We start from the raw sequence: 24,456 nt of genomic DNA on the forward strand, positions 1-24,456 counted from the left end.
TTCCTTTACTCCTTTATGCAATTTTTCATTGTATCTAATACTACCAACTCTACAGCAACTCGGTATTTATTAAATTTTTCATATGAAATAGAACTTTTCTGTTGTACAGGATTTAAATACTTATGTCTGGGGTCAGCGCTCGAGTGTTTCAGTAACTATATCCCGTAAAACCGACTAAAAAATAACACAGTAGTTCATTTTCTATGCATGACAAATTTTTTGTGTCGATTAAAACTATCGTTCCCACGGTTTCCGTAAACAATCGTCAGTCGTTCTTTCCAGAAGAAAGAGTTGCATCGAGCGACGGGGTTGACACGGTTCAAAGATTCCGCTTGTATTGTTAAAAAGACGGTGATGGTAAAAATCTGATGATAAATTTTTGATTTAAGCTTTGAAACTACATTGTTACTTTACCAAGTATTGTACTTTGATGCGTTTTTATATATAAAATGTAGTTCTTATAAATGTCCCATGATCAACCGGTACGCGTGACATGATCTTAACCTGAAACAACGCGTAGGTCCAGGTTTGGTGCGTTACAGGGCACCGGTTCATTATGGACGTGCAATTTGCTCTAAGACAAAATGAAATTCGCACCTAGTTTGTTTTTTGTTATGTAGCTTATGAAATGTTTGTTTAATTCTATAGTACATTTGGAGAATTTATAGATAATTAAGTAATTTCTAATACTATCTCTTACTATGATATTGTTCATAATGATAAGCCAATGGACCAATCAAAATAGAACAATCAGAGGTGTTTAATTCTCATATGTTGATGCATGTTGTTTATCTAAGATTGCCCTGTATCCTTCAAATCCTTCTGTTATTCTGCATAATCCACTCGAGAAAATTACAATAGTTGAAGTCGAAATTACATCTAACGAAAATATAATTCATTTAGTCGGCGGTTCTCGTGATTAAAACGCAATCTAATAATTTTGCGAAGCTACTAATAAATCCACTTTGTGTGTGCTCTCTCTTTGATCCTTCTCTCTTTGCAGGGAGAGAGATGAGATAATGAACGAAAAGCGAATAAATGAGCAAACTGCATATTACTAATTGCGTGTTAATTCAGAAAATGTCAACACATCGCGGAAGAAATGAAATAATTTTTTTCTCAGGTTTCTATTGCAATTTTAAAGTATACTCTAGTTAGTCTAGAGTAAAATGATAATAAGACGTAGGTAGAAGTACATAGGTAAGATAAGAAGATAGGTAAGACATCATTAGATATCTATTTAGCTTTCTACAAATATTTTTTTCGTATATTCGTAGAGAAACTTGTAGAAAATATCACTAGTTTCCAATAAGTGATTCACCAATATAGCATATAGCTTAGTTCACCAAAGATGTAGTTACGCTGAATCCAACACTTATTGAATGCCCAAAATATAGTCTTCTGAAATTTTTATAATCTTAAATAGCCTTCTGAAATTTTTTTCCAGCCTTCTTGAAACTGGTGATTCATAAAGTTGAGCTACTATAGAATTTTGATGATCTTCCAGTTTTAGAAAATGTTGAACAATGTTTAGCTAGATCATCGTGTAAAGACTTATTACTGACGAACCAAGGAGGATCAATGATCTGTCTCAAAATTTGAGACATTTCTAGAAATATACTTCATGTTTTGCTTCTTTGGTCAAATGATTTACGAGTTTTGAGACCAACAATGAATAAGTTCAATATAACCAATGCTGCTGCACTATATTTGAACGCCTTCAGATTATCCAACACTAATTTAAGGCATGTTGAATCTCTAGCAGATTTAATGTTTAAGAGAATATTACAGCATTACAATTTTCGCAAAAATTCTTAGAAACTTGCCTAAGATACAATATACAAATGCAGAAATTCATTACCTACAAAAACATTTTACCAGTTATTAGAGTTATATTATATTAGATGTAGGAACCACATAAATGAGCAAACCATATAAAGGAGCAAGTTTTTCATTTCTAAGTGAAAAATCACCAAAACAAAATTAAGCAAACCAATTATGATCTTTCTAAGGCTTCGTCTCCATAAACAGCTCATACCTTTTAAAGGTACTTAATGCCCTTTTACCTTTGCAGAATTAAAAATCAAAATATGCCAAAAAGACAACCAACGCCAAACAAAATCTACGCAATTGATAAAAAACCCTTATTTACTGATAAACATCTAAATTTTCTACTATCCATTAACAAAATGGTATTTTACATTTAGATTAGTCCAGCAAGCCTAGAAATTCAGTTGAAACTAACTAACTTGAAAACCGCACTTACTTAGTTGCCAACGTAATAGTTCACATTAACAGGTCAATGTGAAATTTTCTTCATCTGGGATGTTAGACCATATTATAGTATAATTAAGCAATTTCTCTAATAAGAAATGTATGTTTTCACCAGAAAATCCGACTTGCTAATTTCATATTTTCTATAAATTATTCTAAAGCATTGAAGACCATCAGTGGAGAAACTTTGTGCGTGTATGAAAGCCTAAATTTGACCTTTGGTTGATGATTTTACAAAAAAATTGCTAAACCAACTTCGAAATTTTGAAAGCCATTCCATAAAACTCTATGAGGACTACATAACTTTGTGAGCAAATGGTCGAGCTAGTTCTTGAGATTTTATCAAAAACTGCAGAAATTTCGTCTAAACGTTCGTCGATTGATTGATTTAAATTTCAACAATTACAATTAATTCATTGGAAGGTTTTTCCAACGTGCTTCAATGCCACTTACTCCTAGTTTTATAAAAATCTATCAAAAATTAAGGATATTTTAGACGTGCTGTTACGAGAGATATACTCCATAAAAACCTTCCAGTGCAAATTGTACAACATGTCTTCGTATCATAAAATTATCCATTATCCTCGAGCGTGGCATTTGTACAAACAGTACTAGAAATATTTAAGAGAAATAAAATATAAAAAATGGAAGAAAATCTTGCATCCAGAACGAGTTCAAGTTATTTACAAAGGATTAGCGAACAAAGCGCCCTGATTCCTCCTCCGGAACAAAGACGTGGATGAAATATCTTCGGAGAAGACGAGAAAATCGCGATTTCTTTGACATATTTCCTGACAGCAATCAAAATCGAATCTGTCAATAAAGGGATAATACATTCTTGATAAAATGACACACGTGGAAAAATATCGAGTTGCATATCGGCAACAGTATTTACTATATCTTTTGCAAATGGTAAATGACCATCATAGAACCAAACATTATCCCAAATCAGTCGACTTTTACATCGATATTATCATGTTTTGCAGACAGACAATCTTGCATGTATTTTTATATCTTGTATTATTTTATCACGGACCACTCCTAGTAAAAATTTCAAAAATATGCTGATAAATTTATATTTGCGCAAAGATTAGAATCATTTTGTGTAAGATTTTAAATAATCGGTTTATTCGATGTTTGATATAGAAGTTAAACAAAGTCTGGCGATGATAAAAAATATATTTGCTTGAAAATCATTTGACGAAATATTTGCACAATCATGTTTAAATTGCAAATCAATAAATTTAGAAATCGTTTTTATTTCTAATAGACAAATAAAATTTGCATTATCAAAATTTCCAAATTCAATGTACATATTGCAATATTTATACTTATTTATAATATACGGCTAAGACTAATTAACCTAATGATTTCAAAGTAGCCAAAAGTGTTAAAAATATACAGGGTATCCCAGAAATTAACATTAAGCCAAAACGCGGCCATAAAATAAATTTAACCGCCCTTAAAAAATAAGGAAAAAAAATTACTTAGCTTGAAAATTATTAACCCTAGAATTTTGGTGAAATTATAAAAAATTTTCGGTTATTGTGGTTGTATTGTATTTTTTTTATTTAAAATTTAGAATTAAAAATCTTTTTCCAAATGTTTTCAAGACAATTAAGATCAATGTTATCATCCGTTTCGGCTCGAGGTTTTTGAATCATTCAAATCGAATGCTTTTTCTCTCAAAACTGCCATTTGTTGCACATTTAGCTCAGTATCTCCGAAATGCCTAGACCTGTCTTCACCAAAACTAATCACCACTTCTCCACATCATTACCAATCAAATGTTTTTGGACCATTCAAATCGAATGCTTCGTTCTCTCAAAAATTCGATTTATATTTTCTGCACACTTTGCGCCGTAACTTCAAAACGGCTAGACCGATTTTTGTCAAAAATTAATCAGCACATCTCCTTATCAATAGGAATCGAGTAGTTTTTGAATAATTCAAGGTTGACCGATGCCCCCGAAAATGTGGACAAAATATTGCATCCATAGATACATACCATATGCACCCATACACACACATCCATTTTTTCTAAGGTATAACGGACAATATACATAGTATTTAATTTCAGATACATATTTGCTAATTCCATATAAGCAAATATAATAAAAAATAAATTAGCTTTTACACTAATTACTATTACATTATCAAGATCCCTTGTCCTAATTAATGTGTTCACTTATTAGTTTTCGCAAATTTAATAATCTTTTACAATTTTTCCGTCGTGCCATTTTCCTCTCGCTATTCTTTTAATAAAACAGAATCAAAATCCAATTTAATATACCCCGATTAATACTTTCTGTACGGGATTACGAGCGAAAATCTCTCTTTTACTCCGGTTTCCGTGTTAATATAACTGTGATATATGAATTTTTGCCTTAATCTCTCTTAGAGAGAAAACAGATGTTGTCAACGTTCTGAGGATACATGTAATAGAAATAGTAATCGATAAAGAATTTGTGTTTATTTACTATATCTCTTTTGAATTGTTGCTTAAATGGTAATGAAATATTTTTAAAATTAATTAGTTACTAATATATGATATTGTCTTACACCAAAAGACCCCGCAACAACTTAATGCACTTCTAAGTTGCACTTAAATATAGAAATTTGATCCAAGCACATCCAGTTGTACATTTATTTATTATAACTATCTAAACTAGGGGTGTATGGCATCGTGCCTCAAGGCAACTTACTGGAACTTCCTGTACCGAAAACTAAATTATTAAAAAAAACTTTTTTTATTATATAGTTGTATTTGTATGTTTTAATCCAATTGACTATTTTATATTATATTACATTAGATATATGGCAAATGTTGTAGAAAATAAATAATGCACAACATTACACCAAAAAATCTGTACAAACTCAATATGCACACAAATAGCAATTTTTTTTTCAACTAATTATATTTTCAAAAACAACCAGAACCTACAAGCTTATAACTTTCATAGATAGCAACCCAAATGGTTGTTTTAGGTGATGAATTTATTATAACAATTTTTGTAATATTGTTTAATTTTTTAGTAATGCAGCAATTCCAGGTAAAGACTACTTTTACTAGGGTTTGTCGGTTTTTAAAAACCGGGTTTCCAACATAGTTTTGTAGATTGGACCGGCTTTTTAGTAAAAAAATACCGGATTTCAATGTTTGAATAACACTTAAGAAAATTTATAATGATAAATGTAGCTAAATGCACTCAGATTGATGAAAACAATATTGCAAATCGATAGCTGTCCTTCGTTTCACTATTATAAAAATGTTTACACTCCTACATGTAAAATTTAATAAATCGATTTTCAAACCCCTATATATGTAAAAAAAATTAAATCAATAAATAATTGTCTCGGCAGTTATTATCTCATGATTTATTTTATCATTTTTACTGAATTGCATTAAAAAATATATAAAAAATGGAAAAGTTAATAATTTCAGTGAAAAACTGAGTTTAATTTCTGTTAAATATTTCGGAAATAAAAATTTAACAGAAGCTTTCTGTTAAATATTTATGTTTGAATTATTCGAGTAAATAATGCTTTTTATTAATTTGAAACTGGTTAAAACCGGTCTTCAGGAAAAATACTATTTGAAAACCAGTTTTCTCAGGAGTCGGTTTCGTGTAAGTAACTTCTATATTGTCATCTATTTTCTCAAATGAAAATCTATATAATAATTGATACATATAAGTGCCACTACTGCTTGTCATCAGGTTGTCCTAACAAGGTATAGAATTCCTTCTTAACTTTTTATTAAAATCTAATAAATAACTTGGCATTTACATTTAAATTTTTATATTTAATTCTCTTGCATATCATTGAGCACAAGCCACAAGAAAACCATGAGAAAGACCTTAAAAACAGAATTTCCGTTTTTGAACTTTTTGTCCCGTATCTCCAAAACAACTGAACCAGTCTGTGCTAAAAACTAATAAGGAATCATTGAAATTCGTTCATCCGTGCTCTCGAAAACGTTGGGGAAAAATTGTATCTGTACATGCATACACACAAACACATTCACACATACACACACATAAATCAATTTTTTCTAAGGTACGCCAAAATTTTGGTTACTATAACATACACTACGGGAAGTTAAAAATCACGTGGCAATAACTTTTTTTTATTAAATATATACTGCCCAATAATAACAATGAATTTTAGAAATACCCGAAGAAAAATTTGGAAATAAATATACATAAGCATGATATTCCATTTATTTTCCATTAATTATAATTGAATGTGTGTGAAAATGTTCACAGTTCCTGTTTCCTACGGAAGTTGGTGGCGTTGCAATAACTCTATTAACGTTTCCATCGATTAAATCCTTACGTAGACTTTATAGAACATAAACTTTGTTGGCATTAAAACTGGAATTTACTGCTACACAAACATACAAATATAATATGTAATATATACATTATTAATATATATATATATATATATATATATATATATATGCATTATTATGCATATTTGACCGATCGAGAATAATTATCATGTTCCATGGCTTATTATTATTACACCGAGTTGTGGTAGTCTTTTAATATTAGACAAACTAGTACCTGGTTTACTTTTGTAACATAAATTTACATTCATGTTTTACATACTATGCTAATAGTGTAAAAGTTAACAATAATGCAATGAATAAATGAATCTACCCACATTTTGGCATACCTCGTCGAAGTGAAGTCATCACCAATTACAAAATTTACTTATATTTAGAGTTAGTTTTTCTAAAGCTAAACATCAAATGAAAAGCAAAAATTAAAAAATTGATCCTCAATTGTTCCTTACATATCGACATAAAATTTTAAGTTATCATCAGTCTATTAGAAAATCATCCTTGGAACTTGCGAAAAACCTACTCTCTACAAATACTATTAAGAGATTAAGAAGATTGAATGTCTAATAGGATAGTTTTCAGTAAAACCAAAACCTTTATTTTCGAAAACAGTTAAATTTTTTATCTTAATAGCTAATTCTCATTTCTCATTGATTAATCCGATTATTTGTACGTTAATATTTCGAGAAAATCGTATTAGTATTTATACATTTATATGTCAATAAATATATTTGTATGTTGGGATATAGATCCACATATCCCACAATTGGCCCACACGTTATTGTTTCCGAGCAAAGTTATTAAAAAGTCCAGTTTTATGACTTTATTTCATGCACGTTCGTATAAACTTTATTATTAGTGTTACATATCGAAGTGGCGATATTTTATTACACGAAAACAATACACGGACGCCGTCAAGTCTGCTTGTAAATTTGCCAAAATATCAATTTTCCGTTTATTCATTTATTCGGATCATAAAAATAAATATTAAACATGACTCGATTCTAAAAACTTTGAGAATTGTTCGATTTAATTTTTTATTTTCAATTGCCCTTTATGGATAGACCAAATGAATGTATGGCATTGGGGTGATAGAAAAATTGTAGATGGTTAAATTTGTACATGTTCCAAATACTGTATTGAATTTCAATTATAGAATTAATTTAATTCTCAATTATAAAAATTAATTTTTCAGCTATTTTACCAACATTTATCATCTGTTCCTATTTGCCACATTGGCTGGGTAAAAAATGGCCAGCCATCGGGCAAAGAGGTACAACATTTTATTTCAAATTTCAAACAAATTTTACGAAATAATAGCTGAATTATTGGACTAATTCAAGATTAAAATTTCATGTTCATCTTAATTGATCTGAAATTTTGTCAGAATTAATCATCAGCAGAGTTGGAATAATTATTAATTTAATTTATCTCTCGTAAATTTGCTTTTTTATCCCAATTTGCCTTTTTATTTAATATCTCTAATTTTTAACTTCTCGTGGTTAAAGTTATTGTTCCTGAACATTTCGGTATACCATAGAAAAAATGGATGTGTGTGTGTGTATTTTGTGTGTCTGCAATTTTTTGTCCACATTTTCGGCCGCACGGATCGACTGATTTGTGTGTCTGCTTATTAGTTTTTGGAAAAGGCAGGCCCAGCTGTTTCGGAGATACAAAGCAACGATCCACTTTGAACTCCAAAAATTTAATGTGAATCCAAAAATATTCAATTCTCGATGATAGGGAAAAGTGATGATTAGTTTTTAGCAAAGGCAGGTCCAGCCATGTCGGAGATACGGAACTAAATGTGCAAAAACGGCAATTTTTGAGTGTACTAAGCATCCGATTTGAATGATTCAAAAAACTTACAGCTTGTATTGTTGAAACAATTGCTTTTGGATTTTTTTTTCAATTTTTTTGTATATAGAAAATAATTTGGATTTTATATTTTGTCTATAAAATAGGAATAATAAAAGTTACAGTATTTATAATATTATATTTGAAAACATTTAACATTCCTCGAATATTTCGTTATGATACAGAAAGTTCCAGAAATTTTACCTGTTTACTACTTTACCAGTGTAAAGATTTAATTATTCCTTTTTGCCCCAACCATGTAGCTTTTAAACTAAATAAAAAAGCTCAGATCCAAAAAAAACTACCAACAAAACAAAATACTTTTAGTATAATAATAATACATTATATATGGACGTTATCTCGTGAAAGCGATATCTTAAGAATAAAGTGAAAACCTGGTTACACATCTTTTGCCTTCTAATTAAAATAGCATTGTTAAAAAATTCTATACTTTGCTTGATTTTGAGATAATGATGGTGGACCTTTTTACCCAATATAGTTTTCAATTTCCATTCTACCAATATTTTCCCCAATTTCCACTCCGTCCCTGTCTAGCCGATTCGTTCCCCGGTGAAGAGTTATAAGCAAAGTTCACAAAACTAACCGGGTCCCGCGAATTCGGAATACAACTTCTCAAATAGAATAACTTTATGAGGCTGGATATCCGGCAGCTCAGACCTATTCCCCATCAGCCCAACCGAGGCATAAATATGATATATTAAATGTTTTAATAAACTTTAGAGAAAACGCTAACAAGGAGAAGAAAGGATCGCAAATCTTAATTGCAGAGAATGGATACATGAGTGCAGCAATTTAATAAAAGATAGTAAATTAGTGAAAACCAAACCATATAAAATGATACAGACAGCCATTGGAGACCGCACCAAAAATTATCAATTGCAGGACGACATATCATGTCCTAAGTACAAATGTCCAAACTCATCTTTTGAGTAAAATTGAAAAAAAAAAACAGCATTCAGTGGCCTTGGCTAAAACAATTGTTTGGAGCCTTCTGTTGGTTACTACTACCAACTAATTACTACCAACTTGGTAGGAATTCCTAACTAGTTACTACTACTATGCTGATAATGAAAAGATAGATTTAAAAATGTCTGGCAGTGTCTACAGCCGCACCAAAAAAAAGAAAAGGATGTCGATACGTTGACATCCGCAGTCAACGTGTTAAACAATATGTTCAGTTCGATTTTCATAATATCCACACAGGTTTGATGGTTAGTGAAAAAGACAATCCGTAACTAGATACTCCTATTATGGCTGATAATGAAGAGACAGATTTATAATAAATGTGGCAGTGACGACAGCAGTGTCTACAGACGCACCAGGAGAAAAGAAAAGGATGTCGACACATTGACACCCGCAGTCAACGTGTTAAACAATAAATTTTGTTCGATTTTCATATTGGCCACACACAAGTTTGATGGTTGCTAAAAAAAGGAGATGGCATCAGGTACACAAAGTATTTTTTTCATAAAAATGAATAAAACCAATACCGTGTAGTCATTCATCTAAAAACCATTACTTTAATTTCAGCTGACGATAATTAACTTGATCCTTGTCTAAAAAAAATGACCTGGACACAAATACCCGTAGAATTGTCAAATATCTAATTAGAAGCAGTTGACCTGAATGATCTTATAAACTAATCCAATAGAACTAAAGTCCTAAAATAGAATTGGTTTAATTGGATATACGTCGCACTGCCAAAAGTGTTAAAAAAGAATTCTTGTGTTGGAAAAAGGCTGCAAAATAGAACAATGATAAATGACTTATAGAACAATGATAGACTATGGGACTGATGCTGCCGCATAACAGAAGAGTGTTATGGCAAGGCCATGTTAAATATTGAGAAAGTTTTGTGGTTGGTGTGCAGTCAGGCGTATTTCTCAGGTTGTCAGTTAGAAAACATAACCGAGAAACCGCACAAATGTAAAAAAACGATGTTAGATAACAGGGTCTTTGCAGTTTATATGTAAAACGCTTGAATGAACAGCAAACACATGACTTTTTAACAGTATTCAGTATGATTCAGTAGCATAATGTATGGAAGTTGGAGCGTAACATGGCCTTGCTAAAACATTTTTCTGTTATGAGGCAGAATTGGCCCCTATGTTAAGTAGTGCTTCTCTTCTCTATACAAACTGATACTAAATACTGTCAAATATTTATGTGCAATTAGGCGTTTTGCACATAAAATGTAACTTCACTCCTAGAGCATTTTGGCAGTATTTAGTACCATTTTGTGTGAGAAGTGCTATGTCACATAGTCTCTACGTAAATTGGTCTATTTTACTACAGAATCGACCCCTTCCTCTCTAGAATAAAACACAGGGAAATGAACGCAAGGCACATGATACAAAAATGTGTAGGTAGAAGTTTAAGTAAAAACTAGAAAAGGCAAGGGGTAAAATAAAGTGAAACTTATTTTTCCCCAGAAGACAAAAATGCGAATTTATGTTAGTTTCCTGGCAATCTACAATGTTTGGACAATAGAAAATGCGATCTTATAACACGTTGAATCGGGGAAGAAATGTATAAAAAATGCATCGTGTAATTTTCGCCCCCATGGACAGAGGAGGAATATTAAAAGCAGAGCTGATAGGCAATATAATTTTTTGTTTGTAGAAGTAAAGCAGAGATAAATAAAATCAAATTCAATAACTATATATCTATCCCTGCAAGTATGGACTGATAAAATCATGCATTTCAGAAGAATTATAATGCAACATGATTACATTTTATCATTCAAAGATACCGAATTGCCATTAAACGTTGTAAAGGACATATTTCCATTGATTTCATGTATGCTAGATTTAACATAAACAGTGTGAGATTTCAAAAAAAAAAAACTCATAAACCAAGTATTTTATATAATCAACAAATTTGGTAAGTCAAGTCATTATCTCTATTCCCTCATAAATTCCATCTATGATGATCTAATATGTGACCAATGTCTATGACTAAGGCAACTGTTATGTCTAATTTATAACAGAGAACCTCTAAGGTCCTCTCCGACTTCGTGAGTCAGAGAATTGACATTTTGACACCGACTACGTCACAGGGTGATGTCAATTGACCCCCTTGACACTTAAATGAAAGCACCCACACTGCATGGAGCAATTTATGATTAATTATATCAATTCTAAAGATGTCCATTACTCTGTTTGGAATGTGGGACATAGACCCCTATGTTAATAATGGATTTATGAAAATAAAATTTGTTTAGAACTAAATAGTATATAGAATTTTTAATATTATAAGGAATTACAGAAACTTGAAGCATGTTGAGATCAAAGGAACAATGCTCAGTGTATTTTGTAATTTCTAAGCAGTCTATGTAATACAAATAGTTGGAGAATTTAATATAAGATGAAACATTTGAATATTCTATAATTTAGACTAACAAAATAATACTGTAAAATAGCCCAATAATAAAATATTTTTCGATAAACCTTTTAATAATTTCGGCAAAATCAAATATCGACAACAGTATTGCTTTGACTTTGGTAGAGAGATTCAATATATACGAGGTCTGTTCAAAAAGTTTTCGTAATTTTCGTTTTTTCAAAAAAATATTTATTTATTCGTCTACATTAATGTGGTCCCCTTCAAAGTAGTCCCCCCCAGATATAATACACTTATGCCAGCGTTTTTTCCAATTTTCGAAGCACCCTTGATATTCACTTTTTGATATGTCCTTGAGCACTCTCAGCGATTCGGCCTTTATTTCTTCAATCGAGGAAAACCGCCGTCCTTTCATGGGTCTCTTCAACTTTGGGAATAGGAAAAAGTCACACGGAGCCATATCTGGTGAATTTTTGCACTTTGCAACACTTTATTTCATTTTTTACGCAAAATTTCATACAAATTCTTTGACTTTTCAATTCTTCCATTGTAAAAATCGCCGAGCTCAGAAAAACACGTCGAACCCTTAGCGACTACCACAGACAAAGTAAACAGTGAATATAGCTGAAATCATCATACTTTAGGGGCATGTATACCAACACAATAAAAAAAAAATTTTGACAATCAGACACTCCAGACCCGCGAAATTTAATTATTAGTAATTCCGGGTACTTTTTGAACAGACCATGTATATATATATATATATATATATATATATATATATATATATTATAGAATTTTATGATATGAGTGGAACAATTAATATATATATATATATATATATATATATACATTTAAATACCTCTATCAGCCCCAAGCACATAAATACAACTCGTTAACATTAAATTTGCATAAGAACCAATAAAAATCGATATTTATTCCTTTACCTCAAGAGTATTCTGCATTTAAACCGATTAACTCGATATTTATAATTAAATCGTAATTCTAAATCTTACATTTGTGCACTGCATGCGAAAAATTCCTCTCAGAAAGTCATAAGCATAAAGTTACCTGAAAAAAAAAGAAAATATATATAGAAACATTGTAAGAATAAATAAATCCAAGACAATTATATGAATACATAGTTCTGCAAGTCGTATATGAGTTTATTTATTATTTTATTTGCATCTTTTGATATTTGTAATTAATACATATGGTATGTTGTGGTATTTTTTGTAAAATTAAATAGCATATAATATTGTAATGTTCTACAGCAACTTTAGAATTGATATTGAATGCAGATAATTAAATTTAACATGTTCACTTGCATTTATGTGTGTGCATTTATTTCTTGCACATTTGTAAATTTAAAACTGTTTAACAAATGTTAATATATTTAATGAATTTGTATCAAATTTATTATTTTACAATATTGTCTAGTATGATAAAACCAGGCAGCTAGTAGTACCTTAAAATCCAAAATAAAAATATATCATTTGAACAAACAATTAATTTTACAAACTAGGTGTAAGTAAAATTTTGCTTTAGGGCAAATTACATGAACTTCCCGATATGTGTAAGCAATCGATTTAATTATTAATAATTGTTTGATTTATATATAATCTACCTGTCTAACAGAGTCTACCTGTATAACAGAGTCTATCTGTCTAACAGAGTCTACCTGACAAACAAGTACTTGCGTACCTGTCTAAGTGGCAACCTATCTATTTTTGTGTCTGTCTACCTGCCTACCTGTCTCGTTTTATACGTTTTTAAATAAAAGTCTGTCTATTTTTTAGCTGTCTATTTTTAGCTGTCTATTTTTTGCCTGTCTATTTTTTACCTGTCTGTCTATTTGTCTACTTGTCTACCTGTCTATCTGTTCACCTGTCCATCCGTGTATTAATATTTTCACATATAAACCAATAATAATGATCTGTAATAATTATTTTAGACCATACAGATTCGAACTGGATATATTTTGTTGTCCAACATCATTATGGTAAAAATTTAATTCTTTGAATTTTTTATTAATTAAAAAATAGTATGAATGTTTCGGCTGAAGTCCTGTCCTTCATTAAATATAAAAATATTAAAAATAAATTTTTATTAAAAAAGGGTACTTGCAATTTGTTAAAAATTCAACGAATGCTTATTCATGGTATGAAAATATAGGAGGCAATTCCCAGATAAAATAGAAACGCTATGGTATGATAGGTCTATCTTCGTATCAGTTGGTAGTAACAAACTATCAAAAAGCTATGTATTTGCTGTGCGATAAAGCGTGTTATTCATAAAACTTAACCTCCAAAAGGTAAAAACATCAAATAACAACTTTATCGTAAGTCGGACAAACATACAATGTCTGTCAAAATACATACATGCATTTTTTAAAGTACATGCCAAAATGTTTAGGAGGTCTTAAAACGCAGAGATATGCAATTTTTTTTATTTTCAACTTACTCTCTCTCTCTCTCTCGCAGATAAAAATTATTTGAAATGAAATAATATGTATTAAAGTATAAAATTTTAATAATCGGGAGTAATAGTTGGAAAATAATTCTTAATTAAAGAAAAATGATCTGAACAATCAGAGTGTACTTAGTTTTAGCAAATTTTGGTTTTGTCGCCTGCGACTTTTATATTATTTCTCTGATATGATTTTAATCTTCTGCAAATTTGTAAAAAATCAAACTACTTGTAATAATGCCTAACATTATTACAACCTCTCCGTATAATGCAAAATCTCCCTTGAAAACATTAAATTCATTCGGTATTGAGCTCTCGAAGCGTACAGATCGTGGAATAATCGAAAACAAATTTAATTCGTCTAAAATTACATAATGGAATCAGGGCCATACGGCGAAGCCGATGCCCAGTCGGACGACATAGACAGTGTGTATAAAATCGGTATAAGTGTAGCAGGTGATACGAGTAGATTATTAACATCGGAAACGTTAAAAAATGCTATTAGCAAAATTAATAAAATGGAAAGTGATTTAACTAAAGTGAATAAAAAAGAAATAAATAGTAAAAGTAAGGCAATTAAAAAAATAAATCATGAAATGTTAAAAAATGCAATAAAACAACAATCAAACAATAAAACAGTTAATGATAGTGAAGGTAATAAAAAAAATAATACACAAAATTGGGCAGAAGAAATGGAAGAAGGCGAAAATAATAATGATCAAAATGTAAGTAAAAATGAAAATAATGATAAAAATCAGGATATGAACTCAAGTATAAAAGGCGATAATTACAAATCAATGAAGTATTCCGAGAATGATATGGGTCCATTTACCATATATGTTGAATCAGTAGATAAAAATACAGTACATCAAATGACAGTAGGCAGAATATTATTTAGCAGTTTACCTCAATATAAAAACGATATTATAGAAATAAAATCCATAGGCATTAACAGAATTAAAATTACGTTTAATACATATGCCGCTGCAAATAAAATAATTAATGAGAAATTATTTATGGAAAAGAAATTAAAAGCATATATACCTATTTCTATGTTGATTAGGAAGGGCGTTATATATGACGTCGACACCGATATGACTGAATCAGATATTATGGAAAATATAAAATCAGAAATTCCTGTTTTAGATATTAGAAGAATAAAAAAAAAACAAGACAATGCATTAGTACCAACAAGGGTATGCGTAATAACGTTCAGAGGTCAACGTTTACCTGACCGTGTTTCGATATACGCTGTCAAATGCAGGGTCGAAATTTACAACAAAGTGACACAATGTTTTAAATGCCAAGGAATGGGCCACGTGACTAGCCAGTGTAAAGGTAAAGCGAGGTGCAGCTATTGTGCACAAGAACACAGTTTCAAGGATTGTGTAAATAAAGATAAGAATCCGATTTGTGCGTTATGCAATGGGGAGCATCAAGCTATAGATAAAAAGTGTGAAAAATATTTGTTTCATATGAAAATTAAAAATATAATGAACGAAAATAACATAAGTTTCAGAGAAGCCAGGGCATTTATAAACAATAGAACATATGCCAACGTCATAAATCCGGACATAGAAATCAGAAACAAAGTGAAATTTCCTGAATTGCCCAATACGCAGCAGGAAAAACATGCAGAAATAAATCAACAGCTTGTAACCACGAAGCCTTCAACAACAATATCTAAACAGACATATAGGAATAGCAATTCCATAAACGTAACAAATTATGGTGACAACAACAAAACAATCGAAAATATGTCCAGTACACAGGAGCGAAACAGGTACAAATTTAAATACAATATTAACACAAAACCAAAATCTTCCTCACATATCAATAGTGAGAAAGGTGAAATTCCATTCGATAAATTAATCGAAGAATTAATTATTAACATATCAAAGAAAAAAGATTACACATTAAAAATTCTGAAAGAGTTAATTAAAGATATGGATAGATGACAAAAATAATATATGACAAATAAATGACTGGAAAAATAAAAATACTACAAATTAATTGCAGATCTGTTACAGCTAATAAGGCCAGTATTGAACATTTCCTTTATGAAAATGAAATTTCAATCGCGGCTTTCACTGAAACATGGTTTAAACCGGAATATCAATACTCTTTCAGAGGATATCGAATGTTTCGCAAAGACAGGGAAGATGGATATGGAGGAGCAGCAATCATTGTTAGAAATGACATAAATTGTGAGGAATTTCCTTCAGTCAACAATAATGAGAATATACAAATATGCGCCGCCATAATTAAAACAGATACTCCATTTTGCATTCTCTCAGTATATTGCTCTACTAGAACAGAATTAGATTTTTCAGATATCAAGGACACTATCTCAACAATCAACATGAGCTTTTTAATTACTGGCGATTTTAATTGTCATCATATGGCATGGGGAAGCAAATACAATAGCAGGGAAGGTAATATGTTATATGAAATCATAGAGGACAACGCAATACTAATTCTTAATGACGGACGTCCAACTACAGTAGCAAATAAATACAGGAGTGCTACGAACATAGATCTAACACTGTGCTCAGGAAATTTTATAGATACTATTAAATGGGATGTATGCCAAGAGGTATTGGGATCGGATCATTTGCCTATAACAATAACTTTGGAGATAAAGGTGCCTTTGGTCATAAGAACGCGCCCTACAAAAAAGTGGAATATAAAATTTGCTAACTGGCAGGGATACTCCCGAGATATTATGCAATATATCCAAACAGGACAAATCTCAGACGATATAACAGCGAGATATAAACGTATCATACAGATTACCGAAAAATCTGCAGAGAAAAATATAAAACAATATAAAGAAATTAAGAGACCGATTTTTAAGCCAGCGATATGGTGGGATCAAGATTGCGAAAAAGCCATTTCAGATCGAAGAACAACATATAAAAAGATGCGTCAGCATTGTAATTACGAAAACTTCATACAATACCAAAAAATCAATGCACGCACTAAAAAGTTTTTGAAAAACAAGAAAAAAGAAAGTTGGCTGAATTTCATTAATTCCATCAATCAGGACATGAGTCCCACAGTAATTTGGAACAAAATTAGACTTTTTAAAAATAAAAATAACATTATAAACACAACACAAAAAATTAAAAAAGAATTTGGGCAATTACTATTACAAAATTATGCACCAGACTTTGTTTCGGACAATCGTAAAGAAAATATAGGAGTATATTGTGAAGAAAGCGCACTGACAAGGAATTTCAAATTAGAGGAATTAGAGGATGCATTAAAAAAGAGGAAAAATACGGCTCCTGGATATGACAATATACCGTATACGATGATAAAAAATTGGCCTACGGAAATGAAAATTGAATTACTAACTGTATTCAACCAAATCATAGCAAATAATTGGATTCCCGAAGAGTGGAGGAAAATTATAATAGTTCCATGTATGAAGCCACACAGAAGACCCTTGGAAATAGACTCATATCGACCCATTTCCTTAATATCATGCATCGCTAAAACTTTTGAAAGAATTGTAAAAGAGAGAATAGATAGATATATTGAAAATAAAGAAGTTTTAAATAATTCTATGTTTGGTTTCCGGAGAGGGAAAAGTACGTTGGACTTACTGAGCAAATTAACAAATGATATACATATATCCAATTCGTATAATCAATATATGTTGGTAATCTCGATGGACATAGAAAAGGCGTATGACAATGTAGATCACAATATACTGGAGAAAAAATTAAAACATTTAAATTTACCACACAAATTAATTAATGTGATAATTAATTTACTATCTTTTAGACAATTATATATTCGAACCGACTCAGGTCTAATTGGCCCTAGAGTTATGAACAAAGGTCTCACTCAGGGTTCAATATTGAGCCCCATCTTGTTTAATATATACATGGCAGATTTTAAAGTAGTAACAGAACCGAATGTTAAAAAATTGCAATATGCAGACGACATTTATCTGTATGTATCTTGTCCAACTATGGATAGATGTATTTCATCGATGAGCAATGCTATCGAGGAGAGCAGAAGATGGTTATTGGACAATAACCTGAATTTATCACAGGATAAGTTTTCTGCAGCTATCTTTACCAGACACAGAAAAGAACATACTAGGAGACAAATAAGGATAGGATGTCAGGAGATACAAATAAAAGAAAATATTAAAGTTCTGGGCATCAATTTGGATAAGAAAATGAATTTTAAAAAGCATGTAGATGATATATTAAGCAAATGTGAAAAAGGATTAAATGTTCTCAGAAAAATAACAAGCATGAAATGGGGGGCTCACCCAGAAACTTGTCTCAATATATATAGAAGCTTAATAAGATCACAAATAGATTATGGTTACTTTATATATGGAGCACTCTCAACGAATATCCAAAAAAAGTTGGACAGGATTCAATACTCGGCGATAAGAACATGTTTGGGGGCATTTCGATCAACTCCAACGAATGCATTAATAGCTGAAGCAGGTGAACCTCCACTAAGCATTAGAAAGCAGATCCTATCAAATAGATTCTTAATAAAAAAATATAATGGAGCATGTGATGATATACCGAAACAATTAGAAGTATTAGCGAGGCTACATTTTACCAATATATATTGGAGAAATAGACCAATCCCACCCTTGATAAATAGCTTTTATGAGCTGAAACCATACGAAGAGGATGTAATAATGAATAAAAAGTTGCCAATTTATCATCTTACGAATGAATACACATCAACAAAATATTGCATAGTAATGGATATGGATTTAACTCACTTGACACATTTGAATGATACCGCAAAAAATAAAGAATTTCAAAATAATGTGGCTAGAAGATGGCCAGGATATGTACACATTTACACAGACGGATCTAAAGCAGGGTACAGTTGTGGTTGCGCTATATTTGTGCCATATCACAATTTTAGTAAGAGAATTAAGCTACCAAATTATGCGTCTAATTACACAGCAGAAATGGTGGCTATATACTGTGCTGTAAATTATGCGTGGGAGAAAAACATCACGAAAACAATTATATTTAGTGACAGCAAAGCATGTATATCAGCGATAGCGAACCCAAATAGAAGATCAAATAACATGATAATAGAAATTATAAATAAAATGAATGCAATAAATAATGGCATAAATTCTTTAATATTGACGTGGATCAGGGGACATTCAGGTATCACAGGAAATGAGATTGCTGATACTCTTGCAAAAGAAGCTGGTCAAATTGGAGTACAATGTGAAAAAATACCTGCGTTGGAGCTGAAAAATTTAATCAAAGAGCGGAGCATAGATGTGTGGCAAAAAGACTTCTCAACGTCAACAAAAAGCAAGGGTATAATTTATGCCCTGTCAAAAGAAAAGGTATCTCAAACAACCTGGTTCAAAAATGATACAAGCAGTAGGAAATTCGTATCAACAATTACAAGATTAAGGCTGGGGCATACAATGTGCAAGATTCATCTCTGGAGGTTGGGAATAATCCAAGATTATATATGCCAATGTGGTGACGAACCGGAGACAATAGATCATATGTTCTGGGAATGCAGAATGTATGAGAATCCAAGAAGAAATATGTATCAGAAACTGCAAAAAAAAAATATTATATTTCCAGTAAACACACAAGTATTAATATCTAGTAATAATGTAGATTTATATAAAATTGTATATAGTTTTATAGATAATAGTAAAATTACTGTATAAATACTCATTAATGTAAAATTATAACTGGCGTAATGATCGCAAGATCCACAGCCATGTAAAATAAATAAAAAAAAAAAAAAAAAAACATTAAATTTTTCAATTATTGTTTTTCAAATGACTCTGTTAATTAATGCAATCCAAATCCAAATGTATATAAAGCTATATATTATATGAAGCTATATAAAGATATACATATATTAAACAACTATAGTTGTTTAATATATGTATATCTCTAAATTATCATATATTATCTAATATTAGCGCCATAGCATCATATAAATCATGTATATAGATCTGCCTGGCGGTTATTTAATATATTTCGCGGTGGCGGTGTCGGCGACGACATGAGGTCTGATGAATTTTTTAAAATAATATTAACCTTCCTCTATACTATGCAAATTACTTTGAACAGGTGATTCATGCCCTCAGGGTTATTAAAGGAATACATAATACATAACACGGTTATTATTATATACAACGTGCACCCATATGCCTTCGGAGAGAGTTGTTTGTGTTTTTGTTTAGATGAAAATTGTACACCAGAATAAAACCAGGTATTTATTTTTAATTTGATAATGGACCGGTAAGTCATCTGCATGTGCGTTTGTTTATTGTAACATTTGTTACTTTTTAAGGGCACAAAAGCAAATTTGTACAAAATTAAATAACCAAAAATATTTTGTAATAGGATAGAGCGGGGCTTAAAGTTCCGTTGGAAAATAGGTCCACCATCAACATCTCCAAAACAAGTAAAGTTAGGAATTTTCAACCACATTATTTGAAAGTAGAGGTCAAAAGATGAGAAACCAGTCATCGCCTTGATTCTTACAACTACTCTATCAGGAGTTTGAAAATCCATAACAAAATTATTTTCTTTCCTTGTTATTTATTTTGGTTGTGAGCACTGTTGTTTAGTTTACGAGACTTTTATATACGTTATTTTTTAAATATACGTAATTTTATTGTTTTATGAGATGTATAGTTAATTTTAAGTTAGATGCAACATTTTTTTTATATAACCTCTATAAAAGCTTACACGTGGGTAGGGTATAAAGAGTCAACTGAACATTTACCCCGGCATATATGTAAACAATGAAAAATAGTAAATAAAAAAGTAAATTTGATTAAAAAACCCATTTTACAAGAGATAAATTAAATAAATAGTTATGACGACTCTGCTTTTGATGGAATACCAGATCAAGGTTATATACAGTGTTATTTCTGAAAAAATGGAACCAATTTATATTTTGCATTGATTGAATGCAGCTATTGTCTCACAAAATCTCTAAAAAATAAAAATAAGACATTGCATCTGTTTGCCTCCTTGCCAGCCTATATTACCCCGCTTATGGGGTAGAAACGACCAGATGACAAATTTTTGAAAAACGACAAAAAACGCATTTTTACAATGATGATTTAGCGGGTAATTTTTCTAAACATAGTTAGATAGTTGTTTGCTTGATATATGTTAATTGTTGTGATGTAATTAGTTTGGTTTTCAATATAATTGCTCAAAGTCAAATTGGACCTTTGTGCCCCGGCCTACCCTACTCATGAAAACTATGAAGTGTCTTTTCAATATATATATATATATATATATATATATATATATATATTATATTTCTGTCATTGTCAGCAAATATTTTCGCAATTTACCTTTCGACAATTTTCAATTTCCCAAACCGCTTACAAGCCATTCGGTTTTCATCGACGGCTTGTATGTGGCGGTGACAAAAAACCGCCAAAAAACAAATAGAACATGTAGGTTTTGCGACGAAAAGAAAATGGTAAAAGTAGCTTTCCCAGCTCACATGGCAAAAAATGAGAAGAAAATAAATGAAATTTATAAATTTATAATATAACCATAACTATAAGTTAAACTGTTTCAACAAGATATTAATTTTCTTTAATAAATAAACGTCAATCATATTAAAATTCATCTTCCATGTGAACCCGAACCAATTAAAATTACCTTAGTCGTAGCACATTTACTAATTGTATAATTAAAATTAAAATTAAAAACGATACCATTGTTGTTTATTTGCGTCCAATTAAGGACGTGTATGTGTTACTTTCACATGACCTCAAATGTTGGGTCAGACTCCGAAAAGTTTTGACCCCTTCGTGTTATTTACTTGAACTACACAAAGGTTTTTGACCCCGGGATAAAAAAAATAATTTACACGACACCTGTGAGGATAATAGTAAATGATAAGAAATATATGAAAATATAGAATAACATGTAATTTTTTAAAAATATTTTAAAAGTTTGTATTTCTTTATTCATTTATTTTTATATCGATGAATATAGAGCAAGAGACTCTATATAGAAACTAGAGTACATAGTTTCTAAGTTCAATGGTGAATTATCAGTAACCAGAGTTGCTGTAGGTCATTATAATGTTAGACAATTTTGAAGATTATTTAATTTTAAATAAAAATGTTGAACATTTCACATTTATCACATCAACTCTCCAAAAGTTATGAGATATAGTAAATAAGTATGCATATATAAGTCACCATTCAAATCACCACATAAATACTACTGCTCATCGATATGGACAATATTATTATCAAGTTCGTCCTGTCCATTTATTGCCGAATAAAATTTCGCCTTTTTATCGCATGTAACTTCGAGATATTAAATTTAACTGTCAGTAATTTCGATGTCATTGCAAAAATGCAAAAGTTTTTACGATTTCTGCGAATTATTGATTTGGACACTCGACAGAAGAGATATGTCGTTATATAATGGGTCGAGCTTTATGCTTTTTATGAGTTTTTCGCGATTTATGTCAATTCAAGATCAAGAAATTACTTTTATAGAGTTGGATAAAATAAGAAGAATATTAGAAAATTGAATAAATACATAAATTTAATATAAATCATCATTGAAGTACGTGGTTTTATGTACACCTTTGCGAAAGACTGAAGTAGCAAGAACATTGCTTTTTTAAAGTATGCTGACTTCTGAAATTGTTATATTACTTTAAAAATTATTATTACTAAAATAATATTCAAGATGGTAACTAATAACTATATTAAAATTTCTTCAAAATTGTAGTATATATATAGTTTTTCAGTAGTAGGTACATGTAGATATATATATATATATATATATATATATTATATATATATATATCTAAATCGTCATTTGGTATGTTCACCCCTGCACATGCATTACAATAATGTCGATGTCATAATAAATGCATTAAAATATCATTTGACATCCAAAAGGGATGTTTTTTGCATTAAATATCGCAAGTGTGTTTGCTTTCACCCTAACCCGATAAAACACTTTTTTTTTCCTATTTTACTAAAAAAAAATAGAAATTCGTGGGGAACAAAGATGTATATATTTTTTATTTTTCGAGGAGGGTGGTTACCATGTTCATCTTCAGCTTGTTCTCGTTCTTGTTCTCCTCGGCTTCCGTTTTATGTGCGAGTTGCTGTTTTAATCAAATCAGTCTGGCTCATAAATAATCATTATTAAATAATAACGTCGTAAAAAAATTGCGAGTGCACGTTTCGCGATAGTAAGACACACCGTTCATTAACTGATGCCGGATGGCTGAAATTCTCAAACTGGGACGATTTTGAAGTATGCCGAGTTGTTGTGTGGTTTCTATGTAGTAGAAGATTTTGTAGACACTTCAGTTTTGCACCAATTTGCTGAATATTTGATTAGCATTAAGCAAACGGTTCAAAAGTTGCAAATGATAGTATTAATAAATGCATAAATGTTGCAATGTTTCTTCGATGCATGATCATTTCCGTTGATGATGATTTTGAAGTATACCGAAATTGCTGCAGGGCCTCAAATTGGTAGAAAATCTGTTGGACTACTCAATGTTGTACAAATTTTCTAAATATTCATTCGGTGTTATGCAATCTGTGTAAAAGTTTCACCACGGATATCTCAAAAATGGGTACAGTTATGAATTCACCAATAACAATATTTGAAAGTGCATCGCCTCAATTCTTACGACGTCGCTACCGCGAGATACAAAACGATGTTTGAAAATCCATAACAAAAAGCATTTTTTCGTTGTAAGTTTTTATAGTTGTGAGTGAGCACTGTTGTTTAGTTTACCAGACCTTGAGTATGCGTAATTTAAATGTTTTATAAGATGTATTGTTATTTTTAAGTTAGATTCAACAGTTTTTTTATATAACCTCTATAGAATTACATATGTATGGGGTTAAAAAGGATCAACTGTACCTTTGCCCTGGTAAACAACATAAAATAGTAAATCAAAAGGTGAATTGAGTTAAAAAAGCAATTTTACAAGAGATAAATTAAATCAACAGTTATTCCAACTCTCATGATGAATATTTCTGACAAAATACCATATAAAGGTTATATCCGGTTGTCTCTCTGCAAAAAATGTACCATAAAATTCATATTTTATATTGGTTGAATAATGTAGCTATTATTTTATAAAAT

At 30.6% G+C, this 24,456-nt stretch overlaps 2 protein-coding genes across 5 annotated transcripts in view; one reads left to right on the forward strand and one right to left on the reverse strand.

The window, feature by feature from the left end:
- The window catches only part of LOC113371669 (Krueppel-like factor luna), a 531,563-nt gene that overhangs the window by 271,666 nt on the left and 235,441 nt on the right, over positions 1 to 24,456 (reverse strand). Inside the window, exon 1 of one of the 4 annotated variants that reach the window (XM_026612339.1) lies at positions 12,793 to 12,839. The exons of the other annotated variants lie outside the window; for them this stretch is intronic. Within the exon in view, the coding sequence (XP_026468124.1) occupies positions 12,793 to 12,810 (18 nt within the window). The 5' untranslated portion in view covers positions 12,811 to 12,839. Of the gene's footprint in view, positions 1 to 12,792; positions 12,840 to 24,456 lie in introns of those variants that run through there. 4 annotated transcript variants of the gene reach the window in all.
- Positions 14,621 to 16,290, forward strand: LOC113371719. The gene is made up of 2 exons (XM_026612351.1): positions 14,621 to 15,039; positions 15,461 to 16,290. Exons 1-2 carry the CDS (start codon positions 14,689 to 14,691, stop codon positions 15,473 to 15,475), a joined length of 366 nt encoding a protein of 121 aa, XP_026468136.1. The 5' UTR covers positions 14,621 to 14,688; the 3' UTR covers positions 15,476 to 16,290.

The sequence above is a fragment of the Ctenocephalides felis genome, unplaced genomic scaffold, assembly GCF_003426905.1.
Source record: "Ctenocephalides felis isolate EL2017-DRISC unplaced genomic scaffold, ASM342690v1 CF-g0.4_SCAFFOLD_00845, whole genome shotgun sequence".
In the NCBI taxonomy this organism is placed as follows: Eukaryota; Metazoa; Arthropoda; class Insecta; order Siphonaptera; family Pulicidae; genus Ctenocephalides; species Ctenocephalides felis.

What these genes read in the sequence shown, in the direction of transcription:
- LOC113371719 (XM_026612351.1), top strand. Translation starts at nt 14,689, where the DNA reads ATGGAATCAGGGCCATACGGCGAAGCCGATGCCCAGTCGGACGACATA.